Source organism: Nerophis lumbriciformis, linkage group LG38, assembly GCF_033978685.3.
Source record: "Nerophis lumbriciformis linkage group LG38, RoL_Nlum_v2.1, whole genome shotgun sequence".
NCBI lineage: Eukaryota > Metazoa > Chordata > Actinopteri > Syngnathiformes > Syngnathidae > Nerophis > Nerophis lumbriciformis.
Window position 1 is genome coordinate 5,347,948 of NC_084585.2, and position 21,919 is coordinate 5,369,866.

Genomic DNA, 21,919 nt, shown 5'->3' on the forward strand with positions numbered 1-21,919 from the left:
TAACGTTAGCCTACATGAAATTATTTGTCTGTTACAGAATGTGATAGTAACCTGGCTTTTTAGCAATAAGCTAAAGTTACATGATTCGGCAATTGCTAATCAATAAATCGCTAGTTCTGTTTTAACGTCGGGTTAATATTGTGGAGGGGGCTAAATTGTCATGGAAAATAATAATGTAACGTTAGGTAATTACAGTACTCCCACCTTACATTCCTCAGGGACATTTGTATTAGATCTTTTAAGCAGGTGATTTTTGTTTACATTGTTATTGCCTTCTGGTTAGCTAATGTTTGCCCTGCAGGTAATAGTCACTTTTCCACCCCTTTATATATTAGGTATAGTTGTAAGCCTAGTTGTTAAAGTGCACATCATTAATGTTAATTAAGCAATATGTATGTAAAAAATATTGTATTTCATATATTCATTTTTTATTTTTTGCATTCATTTATCTATTCATAGTTTTTTTTATCTTGTTAACTATTCTGATTGTTAATTTGCTTTCTTTAAGTAAAAAAAAGGTCAAAGACAAAGCTATTCGGTTTCTTGTGAGTATATACACTTCACTGCCGATGTGGGGGGGCGCCACCTAATATCTTGCCTAGGGCGCCAGATTGGTTAGGGCCGGGCCTGATTATGGACTTGCCTCTTTGTGATGTTAAATTCCTGTTATAAGCTGTTATACAGTATATGCCTTGAGCTCTTATTTTGAAGGCGCTAAGAGCGGAAGTGGTGACACGTTGTGGTGGAGCGGAGTTTTAAAAACAAACGAAATAAAGTGGTTCTCGTGTAAAACTGGAGCCTCCGTGTTTGTTATTTTGTAGTTTTATACAGTATAGTGGACATATATAAACCCTCGGTTACACTATCACAACTATAAGTCGATATCGTTGTGATTTTGTTTCAATGTAGTTTCTTTACGTGTCTCAAGTGATAACATGTTTAGAGTGGGCCGGACGTCGCAGTGAGGAAGTAGGCTGAAAGCACTCGAAAGGGGGGAAGTTGAGAGGTCACAATGTTGTTTTTGCTTTATTTTTTGTTTATTTATTTTCATATTCCTTTATTTATAAGGTTAAACATTTGCAAACATGATTCTGATAAACATATGAACAAGGACACGCCATCTTTCGGTGAGGCGTAAGAATGACGTCATCGTGATGACAGATGATTGACACAAATGCTGTCCAATGACTGCTCGGTTTACGCCCACTCTCCAATGCAATTGGTCAGCTAGTTCTTTATAAGAGCCGCGCGTTCCCTAGTTCTGCCTCTTTCTTTCACGCGACCCTCAAGCACGGTAAGCACTATTTAATAAGTCAATTGCTACATTATGTTTATGTTCTTGGACTTTAGACCTATTTAGTTTCTGCAGTCTTCTTATTCGGTTCAACGGCGGTTGTCACCCATCACCTCGGTGCAATACCGCTCCCTTCCGGTTTGACGTTTTGACTACTTTGTGCGCTCATTTTACCATATCATTAATATCCCACCTTCCCGGATATATTTTTGAAAAAATCCTGTGCTCCTTAAAGCCAACACACACGTCATTTGGTGTCCTATTTAGTCAACATTAAGTAGTTATTTTTCTCGTTCCTTACCAGCTCATCGTGATCGAAAGATGATTGACACAAACATTGTCCAATCACTGCTCGGTTCACGCCCACTCTCAAATGCAATTGGTCAGCTAGTTCTTTGTAAGAGCAGCGTGTTGCCTTGTTATTTTTTTTATTTATAATATGCAACATTTACATACAAGTAAAGAAATAATAATAATCAGTACAAAACTTCGCCAGGGGGTTGTAAACTAAATAAAGCAACTAAAATAGAATATAAAATATTTATATGTAACAAAGTGTAAAGCCATAGGCTCACACCAGTTACGTAAATAATCCAAATTTGGAGTACAGCATCATAGTTTTCACAGCTTTTTGGTTGTTAGAGGTAGAGATTGTTTTAACCTTTTAAGCCAAACACGTCATTTGATGTGCTATTTAGTCAACATTCAGTAGTCATTTTAAAATAATTGTTCTCGTTCCTTAACAGCGCTTTTTCTGCTGGTCAAAATGCTTTACGGTGCGTGTTTATCGCCATCTTTCGGTTAGGAGTAACAACGACGTCATCGTGATGAAAGATGATTGACACAAATACTGTCCAATGACTGCTCGGTTCACGCCCACTCTCCAATGTAATTGGTCAGCCAGTTCTTTATAAGAGCCGCGCGTTGCCTTGTTCAGCCTCTTTCTTTCACGCGACCCTCGAACCCGGTAAGCACTTACATTCTCGCAGTAATGTTAAGTAAACATATGATTTACGAATAGCTGTTAATAATCTACATTTGTGTGTGCTTACTTTGTGAATGTAAAGCGTACTTTTGTTAAATTTGAGTGTTTTGTTAGCGTCGACTATTTGGGCCCGACGTAGCTAGCTAGGCCTGTGACGCCGCGTGCTCGCTAGCATGAGCTAGCAATGTAGCACATGTCTTATCGTTCTTTTATCTTTATTTAGTTTATTTCGAACATGAGCACACTTACAGCATAATACATAACACAATTTCATATCATTTCATTTTACATCACGTCTGAAAATAAGTAGGAAGAAGCAAAGCTTATTTAATCCTACCCCTTTCCCACTTCAGAGCTTTTACAAATATATAGAATCATTAACTGACCTTTTTATATAACAAAATAACATCTGGGAATTAGTATACACAAGTTTTGTAATATGTAATTAATTAATTCAGTCATTGTTATACTGAGATATAGAATCCTAATTTCAATAAGGTTGAAAGTATTTCTCATAATCCTTTTTTTTGTACTTTAAGCACCATTATCTTGAACAATCCACTTTATTTTTATAGCACATTTAAACAAAAATATTAAAAATAATCTATTATCCTTAGCTCCACCAATGACTGAATAAATAAATATAGAACCAATATGAAAATAAATACGATTAAAAACTATTTTAAAGGGAAAACAATTAAAACAGTAAATAGAAATCAAATTTGATAATTAAAAATAAAAACACTGGAGGACAGAGGACTCACATAGTGATAAAAGTGGGTCTTAAAACGAGACTTCAAACACTCCACTGTGGGAGCAGTTTGAACATGGAGGGGCAGAGTGTTCCAGAGCTTAGGCATACCTGCCAACTACCGTATTTTCCGCACTATAAGGCGCACCGGATTATTAGCCGCACCTTCTATGAATTACATATTTCATAATTTTGTCCACCAATAAGCCGCCCCGGACTAAAAGCCGCGCCTACGCTGCGCTAAAGTGAATGTCAAAAAAACGCTGCGCTAAAGTGAATGTCAAAAAAACAGTCAGATAGTTCAGTCAAACTTTAATAATATATTGAAAACCAGCGTTCTAACAACTCTGTCCCAAAATGTACGCAAATGTGCAATCACAAACATAGTAAAATTCAAAATGGTGTAGAGCAATAGTAACATAATGTTGCTCGAACGTTAATGTCACAACACACAAAATAAACATAGCGCTCACCTTCTGAAGTTATTCTTCATTCGTAAATCCTTCGAATTCTTCGTCTTCGGTGTCCGAATTGAAAAATTGCGCAAGCGTGGGATCCAAAATGGCCGGTTCCGTCTCGTAGAAGTCATCGGGAGTCAGTGTCGCTGTTCTGTGAATCCTGCCTTCCGGAAAGCTCGGACCACAGTTGTGACCGAAATATCTGCCCAAGCATTTACGATCCACTGGCAGATGTTGGCGTATGTCGTCCGAGGCTGTCTGCCCGTCTTAGTGAAGGTGTGTTCGCCTTCGGAGCTGTGTGAAAAAAGCCACCCGGCCTCTTCGCGTAAACTTCCCTTAACCACTCGCTCATCTTTTCTTCATCCATCCATCCCTTCGAGTTAGCTTTTATGATGACGCCGGCTGGAAAGGTCTCTTTTGGCAAGGTCTTCCTTTTGAATATCACCATGAGTGGAAGTTAGCATGGCAAGCTAGAACCACAGTGGAGGATGACTTCTCATTCCCTGTGGAGTGAATATTCACCGTACGTGCTCCCGTTCCACAGTGCGGTTCAGTTGCTGTGAAATACGGTAGTAATCCGTGTGCGGATGGAGAGATTGCGTCTTTTTATGACCCGGATCGTTTAGTAGGAGCCATTTTGTGGTCTTTACAGATGTAAACAGGAAATGAAACGTACGGTGATATCCGCGCGTTTTTTCTTCTTCTTCCGGGGGCGGGTGAAGCGCTTCCTGTTCTATGGGGGCGGGTGAAGCGCTTCCTGTTCTATGGGGGCGGGTGCTTTCCTTGGCGGTTGCTTGCGTAGAAGAAGAAGCGCTTCCTGTTCTACCGGGAAAAAAGATGGCGGCTGTTTACCGAAGTTGCGAGACCGAAACTTTATGAAAATGAATCGTAATAAAGCGCACCGGGTTATTAGGCGCACTGTCAGCTTTTGAGAAAAATTGTGGTTTTTAGGTGCGCCTTATAGTGCGGAAAATACGGTACTCCGGTTTTCCTGTAATTAGTACGGTTTTGATCAACCTATTCCGGGTTACGGTTGCAGTGATAAAAAATACGGTTTTTCATTAATTAAATTTTTTTTTTTTTTAAATGCGGGAGGCTATTTATAGCACCGTTGCCAAGCACTAGGCACCAGTTGCCATTGTTTCCAAACGAGCGAACGATCATGGAATCAGCCGGAGAAAAATCGCAAACGAGTCTTAAACCGAAAAGAAAACTGCAGTCATTCCGTGAAGAATATTCAAAAGCCTATCCGGGAATAATTATCCGTTCCAAAAAGGGTGAAAACTACGCGAATTGCACCTTGTGCAGACAAGATTTTTCGTTCGGACACGGAGGAATTAGCTATGTAAAAGACCACGTTGGGACAAAAAAAAACAAGTCTAATGCCGTTGCTAGCGATACAAGTGGAAAACTTTCAACGTTTTTCGGATTTTAGCCACAAAAAGGTAATGACACCAATGTTATCTATTGGAATTGTTTAGTACTGTACTGTTAAAAGTGTTTATACTATTTATGCTTTCAAGTCCAAGTTGAAGAAATCTTGTTAAATGTTGACAGCATAACTACCAAAATACAGAAGTATGTCCTTAATATTTTTGCAGTGCTATTTCTGTTGAAAAGTTAAAATGATTACATTAGAGATGTGATGTGCCACTTTTCAAGTGTCTGATGGCTTAAATTAATTTTCATTAATTTTTCATATTTTGAATTCTTTTGAAAGGCTTACAAAAAACTACATTTGAATTGTAATTCCATGCTATTGACAGGACTAATTTTAATGAAGTTAGCTTACCATGTTTACAGTATGATAATTGTGATAGAAATGTGAATTTTAGGCACAAAATATTTTATACAATTGAACAAGGCAGTAGATTATACAAGCTTGGACAGAGTTAATAATGACACCAATTTTTTTTTTAATGGAATTGTTTAGTACTGTTTTACCATTTGTTTACTGTAAAAGGTATTTATACTGTTTATACTTTCAATTAACAAATTGAAGTCTTGTGAAAGGTTGACAGGATAACTGGCATTAACTGTCAAAATAATTTCAAACTATTGAAGTTAGCTTACAGAATAAACATGTCAATCAACCCATATGATTTTTGCTGTAATATTTTTGTTTTGAAAAGTCACTGACTGATAAAGTGATGGTTTTAGCAACATTTTAACCTGTCTGAATGCTAATAATCATTTTGCGTCGGGGGGCGAAGCTGAACCCCCCACCAGGACTTTGTCCTGGACCTACTGGGGCCTGCGGCCCCTGTACCCTGGCTACTAGGTTTTTCTGATTTCAAAAGTTGGCAGGTATGCTTAGGGCCGACCACAGAGAAGGCCCTGTCTCCCCTGGTTTTAAGTCTGGTCTTGGGCACTATGAGCTGTAGCTGGCTCTCGGACCTCAGAGCGCACGCAGGAGTGTAAGTTTGGATGAGGTCCGAGTCCATGTAAAGCTTTAAAAACAAATAGTAAGGTTTTAAAATCAATTCTAAAATTAATAGGGAGCCAGTGTAAAATCTGAATTGGCCTTATATGCTCGCGTTTCCTGGCCCCTGCTGCGTTCTCGACTAACTGCAACCGGGAGATTATTTTGAACAACCTCTTAAACTAGATCATATCAGTACAATGTTTAGCTTCTTTACTTAATCCATTCCATCATTTAATTCCACATACTGATATGCTAAAGGTTCTAAGTGTTGTATGTGCATACAAATGTTTTAAATTAGATTTTCCTCCAAGGTTATATTTCTCCATCATCGTTCAACACTGTTTGGTTGTTCAAAATCTGTATTAAAGCAACAATTCCTTTTTCTGTTTCCTTTGCAGACATTACCTTGTCTTTAAAACAGCTTTAAAGCGAATCCTTGGAAGCACTGCAAAGATGCCCAGGGAAGACAGGGCCACGTGGAAGTCCAACTATTTTATAAAAATCATCGTAGGTATCAAAGCATTTGCCATTTTCACGCCATTCATGAATTATCGTGTTGTATCATACAATAATATATATATTTTTTTTTTAACAGCAACTCCTGGATGACTACCCAAAATGCTTCGTTGTGGGAGCTGACAATGTGGGCTCCAAGCAGATGCAGACCATCCGTTGTTCCCTGCGTGGCAAGGCCGTGGTGCTGATGGGGAAGAACACCATGATGCGCAAGGCCATCCGTGGCCACCTGGAGAACAACCCTGCTCTGGAAAAGTGAGTCTTGCCTGGCTTGTTTTTTTGTGTGTGTGCAGGATAGTTACAATGTAGCCTGTGTGGTGCTGCCTTGTCGTTCCCCCTGCAAAAAGTAACCTGTTTCCTCGCTATCCTTGTCTGCCTACTTCTCCTGGCAGCCCGGGACGCAAGGTTTCAGACACAATTGTCACTTGTCCAATGTTTCGACGCTTACTCTGACAATATTTTTGACAGGAGACTTTGGTTTTAACAGGCTTCTGCCCCACATCAAGGGAAATGTCGGTTTTGTCTTCACCAAGGAGGACCTGGCAGAGGTCAGGGACTTGCTGTTGGCCAACAAGGTGAGACATTTTAAATGGAGAAGATTAAAAATAGTCCATTTAGGGCTGGGCGATGTGTCTACATTAAACGTTCTTCTTCATACTGCATTAATATATGCTACTTTTAAACTTTCATGCAGAGAGGGAAACCACAGGTCAATTTAGCAAAAGTGTATTAAGCCATACTTGCCAACCCTCCCGGATTTTCCGCGAGACTCCCGAAATTCAGCGCCTCTCCCAAAAACCTCCCGGGACAAATTTTCTCCCGAAATTCAGGCGGACCTGAGTGACGTGTTGACAGCCTGTTCACAACATTGCCGTAAACAGCAATGTTGTGACACTTTTAAACAGGACAATACTGCCATCTACTGTACATGCAAATGTGACCCACCCATAATGTGTCACATTTTTGTGGTGATTTATTTATTTTATTTTGTGGTTTGAATTCGTTTTTGGAGCTGTCATTCCACATTTATCAGTATTCACATTGGTCAGTAGGGCGTTTCTTCCCAATTGAATGCAATCACCTGCAGACCGGAAGTGTCTTGTCATTCTGATGAGAGCGACCAGTCTGTGAACAATTGAAACGTCCTGTGTGCTTTTTCCTCCTGTATAACAGGTTAGTTTTGGTGAATCAACTCACTGAGTAATATCCATGTGATCTTTATAAGTTTAAGTACACATTCAGATGGTGGAGCCTAACTCTAAAGTGTTTGAGTTGTAGTTTGTATTTGTGAATGAATCCAGTGCACAGCTGCAGTAATCAATACAAAAAGGCGAAGTGAGTGCGCAATGTTTATATAGGAACTTCTGATCCTAATTCAGACTCCCAAATTAGAGCTCCCGTTTTTTTTATTGATTTTATAATGTATATTTGTATAATGTGTGTGTTCTGAAATAGTGACAGAGAATAGAACAAGGATGGACAATTAAAGTTAAAGTACCAATGATTGTCACACACACACTAGGTGTGGCGAGATTATTCTCTGCATTTGACCCATCACCCTTGATCACCCCCTGGGAGGTGAGGGGAGCAGTGGGCAGCAGCGGTGGCCGCGCCCGGGAATCATTTTGGTGATTTAACCCCCAATTCCAACCCTTGATGCTGAGTGCCAAGCAGGGAGGTAATGGGTCCCATTTTTATAGTCTTTGGTATGACTCGGCCGGGGTTTGAACTCACAACCTACCGATCTCAGGGCGGACACTCTAACCACTAGGCCACTGAGTAGGCATAAGGGTTAAGGGTAATTCAACCCTTAACTCAACAATGAGTAGATGAGTGTTGTGTATTATATATATATATATATATATATATATATATAAGAAATACTTGACTTTCAGTGAATTCTAGCTATATATATCTCTTAACCACGCCCCCCACCTCCTGAAATCGGAGGTCTCAAGGTTGGCAAGTATGTATTAAGCAGTGGCACAAACATTCATGTCATTTCCAAAACAAAGTGCAAGATTGTCAGACATTTTATTAGTGTACTTTTCTGCATGATGTCACTAAGATGACATATCAAAACACTAGATTAAAGTGCACTTTTTGTACAGAATGCCACTACAATAGTAATGCTACTTTTTGTAGCAACGCTTTTGCAGCACACATTACAAATTACGGTTGTCTGTTCAACATCTTCCCGCTTGAAGCCAGACGATGGAGCCCCTGCTGGTTTTCTTAAGAATTCATTTGTTACCAGATTGGCACCTTTCTCTCATATTACCACTCACACCACAGCTAACGTTACCCATGCCGCAGGGCGTACGTATGTGACGTATGTAAGAAGGTGCGCTTGTTTTATGTCTCTGGAGAGACTGAGAAACGCCTGTAGTGTAATGACCGCAGCTAAAAGCAACTGCGTGAGAACGTATACTCCAATATATTTTAAATTATTTTCTATATCTCACACATATTCACACGTATTCCATATATCGCCCAGCCTTAGTCCCATTAATGGAGTGATATGCAGATAAAGGTTACAATACGGCTTGTGTGGTGCTGTGTTGTGGTTCTTCTGCATACATTAACTTGTTTCCAGCTATCTGTCTGTCCAAACCTTCTTGACAGCCAGGCTCGCAAGGGTTCAGACACTCTTAAGTCCCATCCATGTGTCTAATTTGCTACAGTCTAGTTGAATAACCTTACTGGAATTCCCAGGTGCCAGCTGCTGCCCGTGCTGGAGCCATAGCCCCCTGTGATGTGACCGTGCCTGCCCAGAATACTGGACTGGGACCTGAGAAGACCTCTTTCTTCCAGGCTCTGGGAATCACCACCAAGATCTCCAGGGGAACTATTGAAATCCTGGTAAGATGAAATTTAAAATCACATGGTTTTGTAACGTCAAAGTTCCTAACCACATGATCTTCCCTCAGAGTGATGTCAGCCTCATCAAGACTGGGGACAAAGTGGGTGCCAGCGAAGCCACGCTGTGCAACATGCTGAACATCTCCCCCTTCTCCTTCGGACTCAACATCCAGCAAGTGTATGACAACGGCAGCGTCTACAGTCCTGATGTGCTCGACATCACCGAGGCCTCTCTGCATACCAGGTTCCTGGAGGTGTGTACAGTCGTTATACGTGTGACAAATGTTTCATGTGTGGTCTGCTCACTGAAAAATGTTCATGTTCAGGGAGTGAGGAACATCGCCAGCGTGTGTCTTCAGATTGGCTATCCTACACTGGCCTCTGTTCCCCATACAGTCATCAATGGCTACAAGAGAGTCTTGGCTATTGCTGTGGAGACAGATTACTCTTTCCCTCTGGCAGACAAGGTTTGTATTTAACATCTTAAAATGTCGGTTTGTCTTGCAGTGTTTAATGATGTCTTTGTTGCAGGTGAAAGCCTTCCTGGCTGACCCATCTGCCTTTGCTGCCGTCGCAGCACCAACGGCAGCTGCAGCCACCGCAAAACCAGCTGCTGCTGCTGCCCCCGCCAAGGAGGAAGTCAAGGAGGAGTCTGAGGAATCAGATGACGACATGGGCTTCGGGCTGTTTGACTAAGATTAACATCTAAATATTAATAAAATGTGTCAAACATGAGTCTGATTTTGCAAATGTTTAGGGGTGAAATCTCCAATTAAATGGTGCAAGTATAACATGACCAGGTGCTTTCAACTGTACTTGTACTGTGGACACATCAAATATTGAAGATTTACAAGCAAATGACTTGGGTTATTCTGACAGTATAAATCAGGGGTCGGCAACCCAAAATGTTGAAAGAGCCTTATTGGACCAAAAATACAAAAACAAATCTGTCTGGAGCTGCAAAAAATTAAAAGCCATATTACATACAGAGTGTGTCATGAGATATAAATTGAATTAATATGACTTAAAGGAAACTAAATGACCTCAAATATAGCTACAAATGAGGCATAATGATGCAATATGTACATGTAGCTAGCCTAAATAGCATGTTAGCATCGATTAGCTCGCAGTCATGCAGTGACCAAATATGTCTGATTAGCACTCCACACAAGTCTAACCAACAAAACTCACCTTTGTGGATTCATGCACAACGTTAAAAGTTTGGACAACATGAGACAGAAAAAGAAGTGGCATAAAACACGTCCTAGAAAGTCGCAGAAAGATATACATGTAAACAAACTAAGGAGTTCAAGGACTGCAAAAATTAGGACAAAACGGCGCTCGCCAAATACTCGAATCAGTGAAGCATGTTTAATATAAACAGTGTGATTTATAACAATTAGGGAGGTTTGTGTCATGTTTGTCCTCCTACAGAAACCATATTAAAACTTTTTTTTTTTTCCCCTCAACTTTTTCTATTTTTCATACATTTTTGAAAAAGCTCCAGAGAGCCACTAGGGCGGCACTAAAGATGCGGCTCTAGAGCCGCGGGTTGCCGACCCCTGGTATAAGTAAATAAGATCTTTAGACCATGGGTCCCCACACTTTTTGACTTGGGGCGGGGGGGCTGCATTGGGTTAAAATGTTGTCGTGGGCCGTGCTGTTTTATCAATCCATTTTCTACCGCTTGTACATTTTTGGGGTCGATGGGGTGCTGGAGCCTATTGCAGCTGCATTCGGGCCTAGTTTTATTTATATATATCTATATATATATATATACATATACATATATATATATACAGTATATCACCAAAAATGCTGCTCAATGCTCTCCTCACCTCCCAGGGGGTGATCAAGGGCATGGGTCAAATGCAGAGGACAAATTTCACCACACCTAGTGTGTGACAATCATTGGTACTTTAACTTTATATACCTCGCGCACTAATTGACTGAGCGTGCACTTTGCCGGCGTCACATTACCGATGGGAAAATGCATTCATAGACACTATGATTTGCCTGAGCGGCTAGGAGACAGAGTAACAAGCAGTAGAAAATGGATTAGAAAGGACAGATTTTAAAAAACTATTTAAAAAGAATTCAACCTGGGGCTTCCCGCGGGCCGGATTTTGGACACTGGCGGGCCGGAACCGGGATCCTTAGACAATATGATTTGCCTGAGCGGCTAGGAGACAGAGTAACAAACAGTAGAACATGGATTAGAAAGGATGGATTTTAAAAAACAATATTTTAGACCCTCTCAACTAAATGAGCACTGCATCAAGTATATAGAAATATTTGCTTTAATTTAGTCATTTGACTGTTGGTGCACAAAGCTACAGATGTGATGCCTACACAAGTCTGTGTAGGCTATGTAATCTATACAAACATGGACCGTAACAATATATATAGCGTAGATATAGTCTATACTACAATGATTATATCAATATTTTTTATTATTACAAAATATTCACTTTTTTGTTTATAAACACAATAAATATGTCTCTGGATGCAGCATAACTTTAATTATGACCAATGTGTGACCTAACTCATACTTGCCAACCTTGAGACCTCCGATTTCGGGAGGTGGGGTGGGGGCGTGGTCAGGGGTAGAACAGGGGCGTGGTTGAGGGCGGGGGCGTGGTTAAGAGGGGAGGAGTATATTGACAGCTAGAATTCACCAAGTCAAATATTTCATACATATATATATATATATATATATATCTACATCCTGAAAATATGCAAACAAAACTGTTTAGATAATTGATACTTCAAACTTGCATAAATCAATTTTAAGGAATATAACATAACTTGGCTTCTGAGAGCTTCAAAATGTAATGAATAAAATGCTAAAGTTGTTGATAAACAAGCAATTATTTTAATAATTAAATATGGTCATTTTAAATGAAATATTATGAGAATTTAAAATTAATTATTTCAAATATGTTTATTTTAATGTATAATTCTATGGCTGGATGTAATAAGGAGTCAGAAAAAATACAAATAAAAATACAATTCATTTTGATGTTTTTAGCAAAATATAGTAAAAATGTATTTATTTATTATTATTTTTAAATTAATAAATATATTTATTTTTAGGTAAGATAAACATAATAATACAATTTATCTCTAGTCTGGATGATTTAGTTCTTGTCACCCTGTTGTCCTCCCGTCACGAAAAAAAAGGCTGTCCTCACTCAGGTCCGCATGGAGCTGGAGGGGGCGTGGCCTCCAGCTCCGGCTGAAAATCGGGAGATTTTCGGGAGAATATTTGTCCCGGGAGGTTTTCGGGAGAGGCGCTGAATTTCGGGAGTCTCCCGGAAAATTCGGGAGGGTTGGCAAGTATGGATTCTAACTACTTGGTATTGGATTGATATCAACATTTGTACACTGAGCAAAAATATAAACAGAAAACTTTTGTTTTTGCTCCCATTTTTCATGAGTTATGAGTTGAACACACTTTTTCTGTATACACACAATACCTATTCCTCTCAAATATTGTTGACAAATCTTGTCTAAAGATGATCCATCCCACCTCACAGGTGTGGCATGTCAAGGTGCTGAGGAAACAGCATGATTATTATTCTTTAGGCTGCCCAAATAAATGGTAAAACCTGAGTAAGTTTTTCGACTTTTTTAATCAATCAATCAATCAATCAATCTTTATTTATATAGCCCTAAATCACAAGTGTCTCAAAGGGCTGCACAAGCCACAACGACATCCTCGGTACAAAGCCCACATACGGGCAAGGAAAAACTCACCCCAGTGGGACGTCGATGTGAATGACTATGAGAAACCTTGGAGAGGACCGCATATGTGGGTAACCCCCCCCCCCCCCTCTAGGGGAGACCGAAAGCAATGGATGTCGAGTGGGTCTGACATAATATTGTGAGAGTCCAGTCCATAGTGGATCCAACATAATAGTAAGAGTCCAGTCCATAGTGGGGCCAGCAGGACACCATCCCGAGCGGAGACGGGTCAGCAGCGCAGAGATGTTCCCTGCCGATGCACAGGCGAGCGGTCCACCCCAGGTCCCGACTCTGGACAGCCAGCACTTCATCCATGGCCACCGGACCTGTGCCCCCCCCCCCCCCCCCCCCCCCCCCCCCCCCCTCAAGGAAAAGGGGAGCAGAGGAGAAAAAAAAAGAAACGGCAGATCAACTGGTCTAACAGGGGGGCTATTTAAAGGCTAGAGTATACAAATGAGTTTTAAGATGGGACTTAAATGCTTCTACTGAGGTAGCATCTCTAATTGTTACCGGGAGGGCATTCCATAGTACTGGAGCCCAATCAATTCATGATTTTTGCAATGACACATGACAGTTTAAACTAAACTATATCTTTATGTGGCACATTAACGTAAATATTGCAGAAATTAAACTATTTTATTTTGATTGCATTTCTATTTTTGATCTCTCTCGGCACCCGTACTTTTGTTTTGACCTCTCTCAGTTGCCGTAGTACCGTAAAGTACAAAGAAAAACGCAAGTAAACATCGCAACCGGCGAATATCTTGAACTAAAATGTGCTCCTGCGGCTCATTCGACGACTTAAACTTAGTAACGTTTGGAATTCATTCAATTATTTGATGTATTTAAGCAATTTTTGGTTACATTTATACAATACGTCTTCGGCTTTATTTAGCTGGTGGCTAACAAGTAGCTGCTAACTGACATGCTATGTCACCTAGCATTGTAACATTAACTTTACTTTTAGCACCGTCGGCTCAGTAATATTCCATTTTTGACAATGGCGTTCCCTTGCTTCGATGGAGTTTACCTCCTCAAAGAAGAGAATGAATTCGTGCAGCAGGTCTTGAATGAAGTGGAAACATATCAGGAGAGCAGCCTCGACAGGTAAGTGGAACCAAAACAAGTGTGGCTGTGACAAAGTACGTGGAGTGTCAAACTACTCAAGAACTGAGCTGACAGCTCAATAACATTCTAATACAGACCTGGGCAATTATTTTGATCCGGGGGCCACATTTAGAGAAAAAAATGTGTCTGGGGGCCAGTATATCTATTTTTAGGAACACAAATACAAAACCTCACAATAATGTCTGATTGAATGCTAAAAACGTTATGACAGACCACCTTAAAAAAAACGGAATGGAATTTTAATTTTTTTTTACTGAATGAGACACCCAGAATGTACATGAAAATAAAGAATGTGGGTTTTTACAATATTAACTATGACCGATAAAACACTGAATATTGACAACATATGAACGTGACACCCTCTCGATCGACATATTTTACAATCAAGCAAAACGCAACAAAAATGCAACATCCATCCATCCATCCATCCATTGTATACCGCTTGTCCCTATCGGGGTCGCGAGGGGGTGCTGGAGCCTATCTCGACAACAAACACAGGGTAAACAAAAACACACCTACAATCTGATACATCTGATATATCACTAAGCTTTAGAACTTTCTTCCAACTTTTTTTTAATATTGGCATTTTCAAATAGACAGAAAAAAGTGCAAGTCAAAACAGTACAATTTTAAAGTCAGTAAATGATTCACACCCTTTCCCTTAAAACCCAAACCACCCACTAGAGATGCGCGGTTTGTGGACACAACAGCGGAGTCCGCGGATTATCCGCGGATCGGGCGGATGAAATTAAAAAAAATAAGATTTTATCCGCTCGCGGGTCGGGCGGATTAATTAGATTTTTTTTTTTTTTTTTTTTTTTTTTTTTTGCGGGTGGCAGTTAAACCAATTGGGAAATATATATACATAGTTAAATGTTGTTACCCACATACGAAAAACGAGCAGGCACCTGCTGCATATGCCACAACAGAAGAAAAAAAAAGAAAAGAGATGGACACTTTTACGGAGCGGAGAAGGGACGCCTCGCCGGGGTCCGGGACCGAGGCCCCTTCCCCCGAGAGGGCCCCACCGGCAGCCGTAGCTGAGGCGATCCGCGAGAAGGGCCCGACGCACGTCCAGGGTCACTACCGCGCCCACCGCATCGACACCCCGCCTCGTCCGCTTTCGCCGCGGCCGGCGTCACGCGCAGCAGGTAAGCAGCTTACCTGCCCGCCACCCCCGTGGCCGGGGGCTCGTAACATGGGTCACTCCGCGCGCTTCGCCCGCGCAGCTTACCTGCTTGCCACCCCTGTTGCCGGGGGCGCGTAACAGGGGTCACTCCGCGTGCAGTGCGCTCACGAAAGGGGTGGGGCTCACCCTGGTTGATATAGAGAGTAGGACGGTGGCCATGGAAGTCGGAACCCGCTAAGGAGTGTGTAACAACCCACCTGCCGAATCAACTAGCCCTGAAAATGGATGGCGCTGGAGCGTCGGGCCCATACCTGGCCGTCGCCGGCAGCGAGACGCGCTTGGAGGTGCGCTCAGCGCGGCTCCCATATGATTGCGCACTGGTGTGCGTCTGGGTCGTGACAGCGTGGCACGCGCAAGTCTGTGCTCCATTGGATCAGTCTCCTTTCTTTAACAGGCAAAAGCTTTATAACCTCACCATACCTGCCAACTTTTAAATCAGAAAAACCTAGTAGCCAGGGTCCAAGGGCCGCAGGCCCCGGTAGGTCCAGGACAAAGTCCTGGTGGAGGGTTCAGGGCTTCGCCCCCCGACGCAAAATGATTATTAGCATTCAGACAGGTTAAAATGTTGCTAAAACCATCACTTTTCTATCAGTCACAGTGACTTTTCAAAACAAAAATATTACAGCAAAAATCATATGAGTTGATTGACATGTTTATTCTGTAAGCTAACTTCAATAGTTTGAAATTATTTTGACAGTTAATGCCAGTTATCCTGTCAACCTTTCACAAGACTTCAATTTGTTAATTGAAAGTATAAATAGTATAAACACTTTTAACAGTATGTCGTGCTGTGAAATACAGCCGACAGGATTGCGCATGCATGGTGCAGGAGAACAAAGGACTTCTTTCATTTAAGGTTTGTGATAAACCATCAAACTCATTCGTTAAAAGGACTCTATAGTAATATAAAGCGAATTTTTCTGGACATTATCATGCAAGAAAAGTTTATTTTTGGGATCGCGATCACCGCGTAATGATTTTTAAAGGTTGCATTACATTATTAACTGTCCCATGTGATCAGCCAGTGCGATTGGAAGTCCATGCTCAATTATTGCCTCCGTAAATAAAACTTCGGCATTTATCACATCCAAAGAATCTGTTTGGGCGACGAAAAACGTTGAAAGTTTTCCACTTGTATCGCTAGCAACGGCATTAGACTTGTGTTTTTTTGTCCCAACGTGGTCTTTTACATCGCTAATTCCTCCGTGTCCGATCGAAAAATCTTGTCTGCACAAGGTGCAATTCGCGTAGTTTTCACCCTTTTTTTTTTTTTTTAATTAATATTAGATATATAACAACGGGCGGATGGCGGGCGGGTGCAGTTCTGATCAAACGTTACATCGGGTGGATGACGGATGGTTGACGACTTTCTGACGCGGTTGCGGATGAAATAAATTGCCTATCCGCGCATCTCTACCACCCACCCATCCTACCACCCCACTCAGGTCCCACTAACGAGGGACAAATGGCACAATTATGTAACAAGTAAGACGACAAAGACAGACACATTCTCACACACACACACATACGAGGCCGGAGACAGACAGATATATATAAAAAAAAATATATACGGTACATATATATATAATAATAATAATAAAATAAAATAACAATTAATAATAATAATAATAATATATAATAAAATAAAAATTGAATAAAATAATACTAATAAATAAAAGGGAGATTATTCCTCATCTGTGTCTGGGCATAGGTCAAGAGAGTTGACATACAGCAAAAAAGGGCTCCATGAGCTTTCAAATGCTTGAACCGAGCCCTTTAGCGAAAACCTAAGTTTTTCCAGTTTTAGATTGTAGAGAACCTCTTTAATCCAACGGCCGTGTGATGGGGGGCGAGCCAGCTTCCAATTAAACAAGATCAATCGCCTGGCCAGCAGGGTCGTAAAAGCAACAGCGCGTTTTAGTGGTACCGGGCACATGTTATCGGGGCATATGCCAAAAATGGCTGATAATGGGTTGGGAGGAAAGTTTTGACCGTATGCTTTTCCAATTGTGTCAAAAATGTCCTCCCAAAAGGAACATAGTTTAGAGCAGGACCAGAACATATGGACGTGATCAGCCGGAGATTGTTTGCATCTATTGCAGGTATTGCTAACAGTGGGGTAGATTTTGGATAGTTTTGAATTAGTGTAGTGAATTTTATGGATTACTTTGCATTGGATGAGACTATGACGGGCACATATTGAGGAGGAGTGAACCAGTTTCAGGGCCGAGTTCCAGTGTTGATCGGATATGTTGATATTAAGATCGCTCTCCCACGAGGCTCTTATCACTGATAGAGAGTTTGGAGCAACTGAACTTAAGGAGGTATATAACACGGAGATACATTTTTTATGATTAGGGCTCAAAGATAACAATGTATCTATAAGAGTTTCCGGAGGACGATTTGGAAAGTGTGGGAACTGCTTCTTTACGAAGTCCCTCGCCTGAAAGAAACGAAAAAGGTGGGAGTTCGGCAGATCGTATTTGGAAGAGAGTTCAGTGAAGGATGAGAACACTCCGTCTGCATAGAGGTCTTTCACAGTGGTGATACCATGATCGTGCCAAGTCATAAATGCGGGGTCAGTACGGGAAGGTTTAAATAATTGTTTTTTAAGTAGCGGGGTCAATATTAGGGCTGCAGCTAACGATTATTTTTCTATCGATTAATCTATAGATTATTTTTTCGATTAATCGGTTAATCTATAGATTATTTTTTTCGATTAATCTATAGATTATTTTTCCTTTTACCGATTTTTTTTATTTATTTAAAATGAAGAGGAAAAAATAAATGTAGGCCAGTTTTTTCAAAAGGCATGGCTTTTATTTACAAAAAAAAAAAGTATGGCCACTAGTCAGTCAACATTGACAACAACATGACAAAATATTCTGTAACAATGTAAACATTTAAAACTGTTAACATTTAACAAAATTAAAAGTAGCTTATTTGCTTTTTAATGTGCAAATATAAAAGTAAACATCCAGTGCAAATCTTAATATTCTGGAATAGTATAAGCATTTCAAAAGTAAAAGTATTGCTTATTTTGCTTTAAAATGTGCAAAAATAAAGATAAACATCCAATACAAAAAAGTGCAAAACGGAAATATTCTGTAACAAGTGTAAACATTTCAACAAAAGTAAAAGTATTGCTTATTTGCTAAAATGTGCAAAAATAAAGCTAAACATCCAATACAAAAAAGTGTACAGTGTAAACATTTCAACAAAAGTAAAAGTATTGCTTATTTTGCTTAATAACACAACAATGATAGTATGATTAAAGTGAAAGTGAATTGTTGGTTTGTACATAGTATATGTAACTGTTAATGTTGTAAAAGGTATTTGCACAACTAATTAACGTTAGCGTTTGTGACACGTCTTGTGCCGTGGGGTTCTTTCAGGACCGACAGACTGAACGCCAGACGGCTTTGCCAGGTTTACAATCTTTTAATTTTACACAAAGTCTTTTCTCTTCCAACTCTTTTCTCTTTCTTTCCTCGCTTTTCAGCTCCTCTTCCTCGCTCGCTCGTCGTCCCCTGTCTCTTGCGGCGTCGCTCCCGGCGCGCCCCGCCTCGCCGCTCGCTCGCCGCCGCCGCCTCTCCACAGCGTTAAAGAGGAGCGCGTCTTTGTAAACACTGAACAGGCACGCCAAACGCGCCTCTCAGAGCAAACGGTGCTTTAGTTTATGAATTTACAACGCAGATACAAATGACACATTCATGTTTTTGTGTAATAATGACAACGTATACGCACGCGGACGAATGACTTGTTGATGGTGATGGCAAGAACGCTGTCGGGGGTTTTCTTTTCAAATGTTCGTTCATAGCCGTTGTGCTGCTATGATAGGCCATTTCCGCTCGACACAGTGTGCATACAACAACATTATTAGGCCGTTTATTGAAATACTCCCACACTTTTGACGACTTTTGGCGTGCTTTTTTCCCCTCGCTCGCATCGTCTGCTTTGCGCTCCGCCATGACAGTAGTGTGACGTAAATATGCGACGCGCCGACGCACAAAAACGGCGTCGACGTATTTACGTAACCGATGACGTCGTTTCAGCCTTAGTCAATATAGATGGGCCCTGAGAACCCAAGTGTTTTCGTAGCTGGTTCCATATTTTAATGGAGATTGATACAATGGTGTTTGCGCCTTCAAGTTTAAATGGGAAAGGGAGTGATGAGCATAAGCAAGAATGTAATGAGGAGTGTGGGATTGCCGTTTCAAGGGATACCCAGGCCGGGAGGGTCTGAGAGCCTCCATCCATCCAGTATAGGAGTTTCTGTACATTAGCCGCCCAATAGTATTGTCTGAAATTGGGGAGAGCAAGCCCTCCTTCAGATTTGGGAGATTGTAGGACAGACTTGCGGATTCGAGCCAATCCGGCCCCCCATAAAAATTTAGATATTGATTTGTCTAATTTATCGAAAAATGATTTAGTAATAAATATGGGGATATGTTGAAAAAGGTAAAGGAATTTAGGCAGAGTGATCATCTTGATCAGATTGATCCGGCCAGCGAGAGATAATGGTAAAACAGACCAGCGGGCAAAGTTCTTCTCCATCTTTTCAATTACAGGTAAAAGCCAGTAAATTAGAATATTTTGAAAAACTTGATTTATTTCAGTAATTGCATTCAAAAGGTGTAACTTGTACATTATATTTATTCATTGCACACAGACTGATGCATTCAAATGTTTATTTCATTTAATTTTGATGATTTGAAGTGGCAACAAATGAAAATCCAAAATTCCGTGTGTCACAAAATTAGAATATTACTTAAGGCTAATACAAAAAAGGGATTTTTAGAAATGTTGGCCAACTGAAAAGTATGAAAATGAAAAATATGAGCATGTACAATACTCAATACTTGGTTGGAGCTCCTTTTGCCTCAATTACTGCGTTAATGCGGCGTGGCATGGAGTCGATGAGTTTCTGGCACTGCTCAGGTGTTATGAGAGGCCAGGTTGCTCTGATAGTGGCCTTCAACTCTTCTGCGTTTTTGGGTCTGGCATTCTGCATCTTCCTTTTCACAATACCCCACAGATTTTCTATGGGGCTAAGGTCAGGGGAGTTGGCGGGCCAATTTAGAACAGAAATACCATGGTCCGTAAACCAGGCACGGGTAGATTTTGCGCTGTGTGCAGGCGCCAAGTCCTGTTGGAACTTGAAATCTCCATCTCCATAGAGCAGGTCAGCAGCAGGAAGCATGAAGTGCTCTAAAACTTGCTGGTAGACGGCTGCGTTGACCCTGGATCTCAGGAAACAGAGTGGACCGACACCAGCAGATGACATGGCACCCCAAACCATCACTGATGGTGGAAACTTTACACTAGACTTCAGGCAACGTGGATCCTGTGCCTCTCCTGTCTTCCTCCAGACTCTGGGACCTCGATTTCCAAAGGAAATGCAAAATTTGCATGGTTGGGTGATGGTTTGGGGTGCCATGTCATCTGCTGGTGTCGGTCCACTCTGTTTCCTGAGATCCAGGGTCAACGCAGCTGTCTACCAGCAAGTTTTAGAGCACTTCATGCTTCCTGCTGCTGACCTGCTCTATGGAGATGGAGATTTCAAGTTCCAACAGGACTTGGCGCCTGCACACAGCGCAAAATCTACCCGTGCCTGGTTTACGGACCATGGTATTTCTGTTCTAAATTGGCCCGCCAACTCCCCTGACCTTAGCCCCATAGAAAATCTGTGGGGTATTGTGAAAAGGAAGATGCAGAATGCCAGACCCAAAAACGCAGAAGAGTTGAAGGCCACTATCAGAGCAAGCTGGGCTCTCATAACACCTGAGCAGTGCCAGAAACTCATCGACTCCATGCCACGCCGCATTAATGCAGTAATTGAGGCAAAAGGAGCTCCAACCAAGTATTGAGTATTGTACATGCTCATATTTTTCATTTTCATACTTTTCAGTTGGCCAACAGTTCTAAAAATCCCTTTTTTGTATTAGCCTTACACAATATTCTAATTTTGTGACACACGGAATTTTGGATTTTCATTTGTTGCCACTTCAAATCATCAAAATTAAATGAAATAAACATTTGAATGCATCAGTCTGTGTGCAATGAATAAATATAATGTACAAGTTACACCTTTTGAATGCAATTACTGAAATAAATCAAGTTTTTCAAAATATTCTAATTTACTGGCTTTTACCTGTAGAGGTAAAAAATTTGCCCGGAGCATATCAGACATAGCCGGAGTAATAAGGATCCCCAAGTAATGAATCCCGTCATTTGCCCATTTGAATGCCGCTAGAGATCGTGGTAACTGTTTAGCTAAGGAATTAATCGGAAACAGCTCACTTTTTTTGGTAGTTAAGTTTGTAACCAGAGTGTGTGCCAAACCGCTCCAAAATGTCAAATATTACCGGGAGTGAGCGAGCAGGGTCCGAGATGTACAGGAGCAGGTCATCCGCGTAAAGCGAGACTTTGTGCAACGTGTCCGACCGGGTGATACCTTTAAAGCCGCTTTAGAACTTTCTTGTACAAATCTCCTTCCGCGTCTGTCTCTGACACCCTAAGCTAAGCCAGTAATTTATAGATGCTGTACATGATAATAGTACA

At 41.0% G+C, this 21,919-nt stretch overlaps 2 protein-coding genes across 5 annotated transcripts in view; both read left to right on the forward strand.

Moving 5' to 3' along the window:
* The first annotated feature begins 1,271 nt into the window (after nt 1-1,271).
* On the forward strand, nt 1,272-10,026 carry rplp0 (ribosomal protein, large, P0). Of its 2 annotated transcripts, none has more exons than XM_061932282.2 (8): nt 1,272-1,294; nt 6,312-6,420; nt 6,509-6,684; nt 6,917-7,004; nt 9,145-9,291; nt 9,360-9,545; nt 9,618-9,758; nt 9,823-10,026. In XM_061932282.2, exons 2-8 carry the CDS (start codon nt 6,367-6,369, stop codon nt 9,985-9,987), a joined length of 957 nt encoding a protein of 318 aa, XP_061788266.2. In that variant the 5' UTR covers nt 1,272-1,294; nt 6,312-6,366; the 3' UTR covers nt 9,988-10,026. The 2 variants fall into 2 exon arrangements, with proteins under 2 accessions (XP_061788266.2, XP_061788265.2); XM_061932281.2 differs by lacking the exon at nt 1,272-1,294 and adding an exon at nt 2,204-2,261.
* A 3,714-nt stretch (nt 10,027-13,740) lies between these two features.
* r3hcc1 (R3H domain and coiled-coil containing 1) overlaps nt 13,741-21,919 on the forward strand; it is a 33,363-nt gene continuing 25,184 nt past the window's right edge. For all 3 annotated transcript variants that reach the window (XM_072912653.1, XM_072912652.1, XM_061932587.2), the window contains exon 1: nt 13,741-14,145. In XM_072912653.1, the coding sequence (XP_072768754.1) occupies nt 14,039-14,145 (107 nt within the window). In that variant the 5' untranslated portion in view covers nt 13,741-14,038. The remainder of the gene's footprint in view (nt 14,146-21,919) is intronic.

Excerpts from the sequence above, each read along its gene's own strand:
- rplp0 (XM_061932282.2), top strand. The coding sequence starts at position 6,367 with ATGCCCAGGGAAGACAGGGCCACGTGGAAGTCCAACTATTTTATAAAA. Across the intron at positions 7,005-9,144 it reads ACTTGCTGTTGGCCAACAAG|GTGCCAGCTGCTGCCCGTGC; the intron begins GTGAGACATTTT and ends TGGAATTCCCAG. Across the intron at positions 9,292-9,359 it reads GGGGAACTATTGAAATCCTG|AGTGATGTCAGCCTCATCAA; the intron begins GTAAGATGAAAT and ends ATCTTCCCTCAG.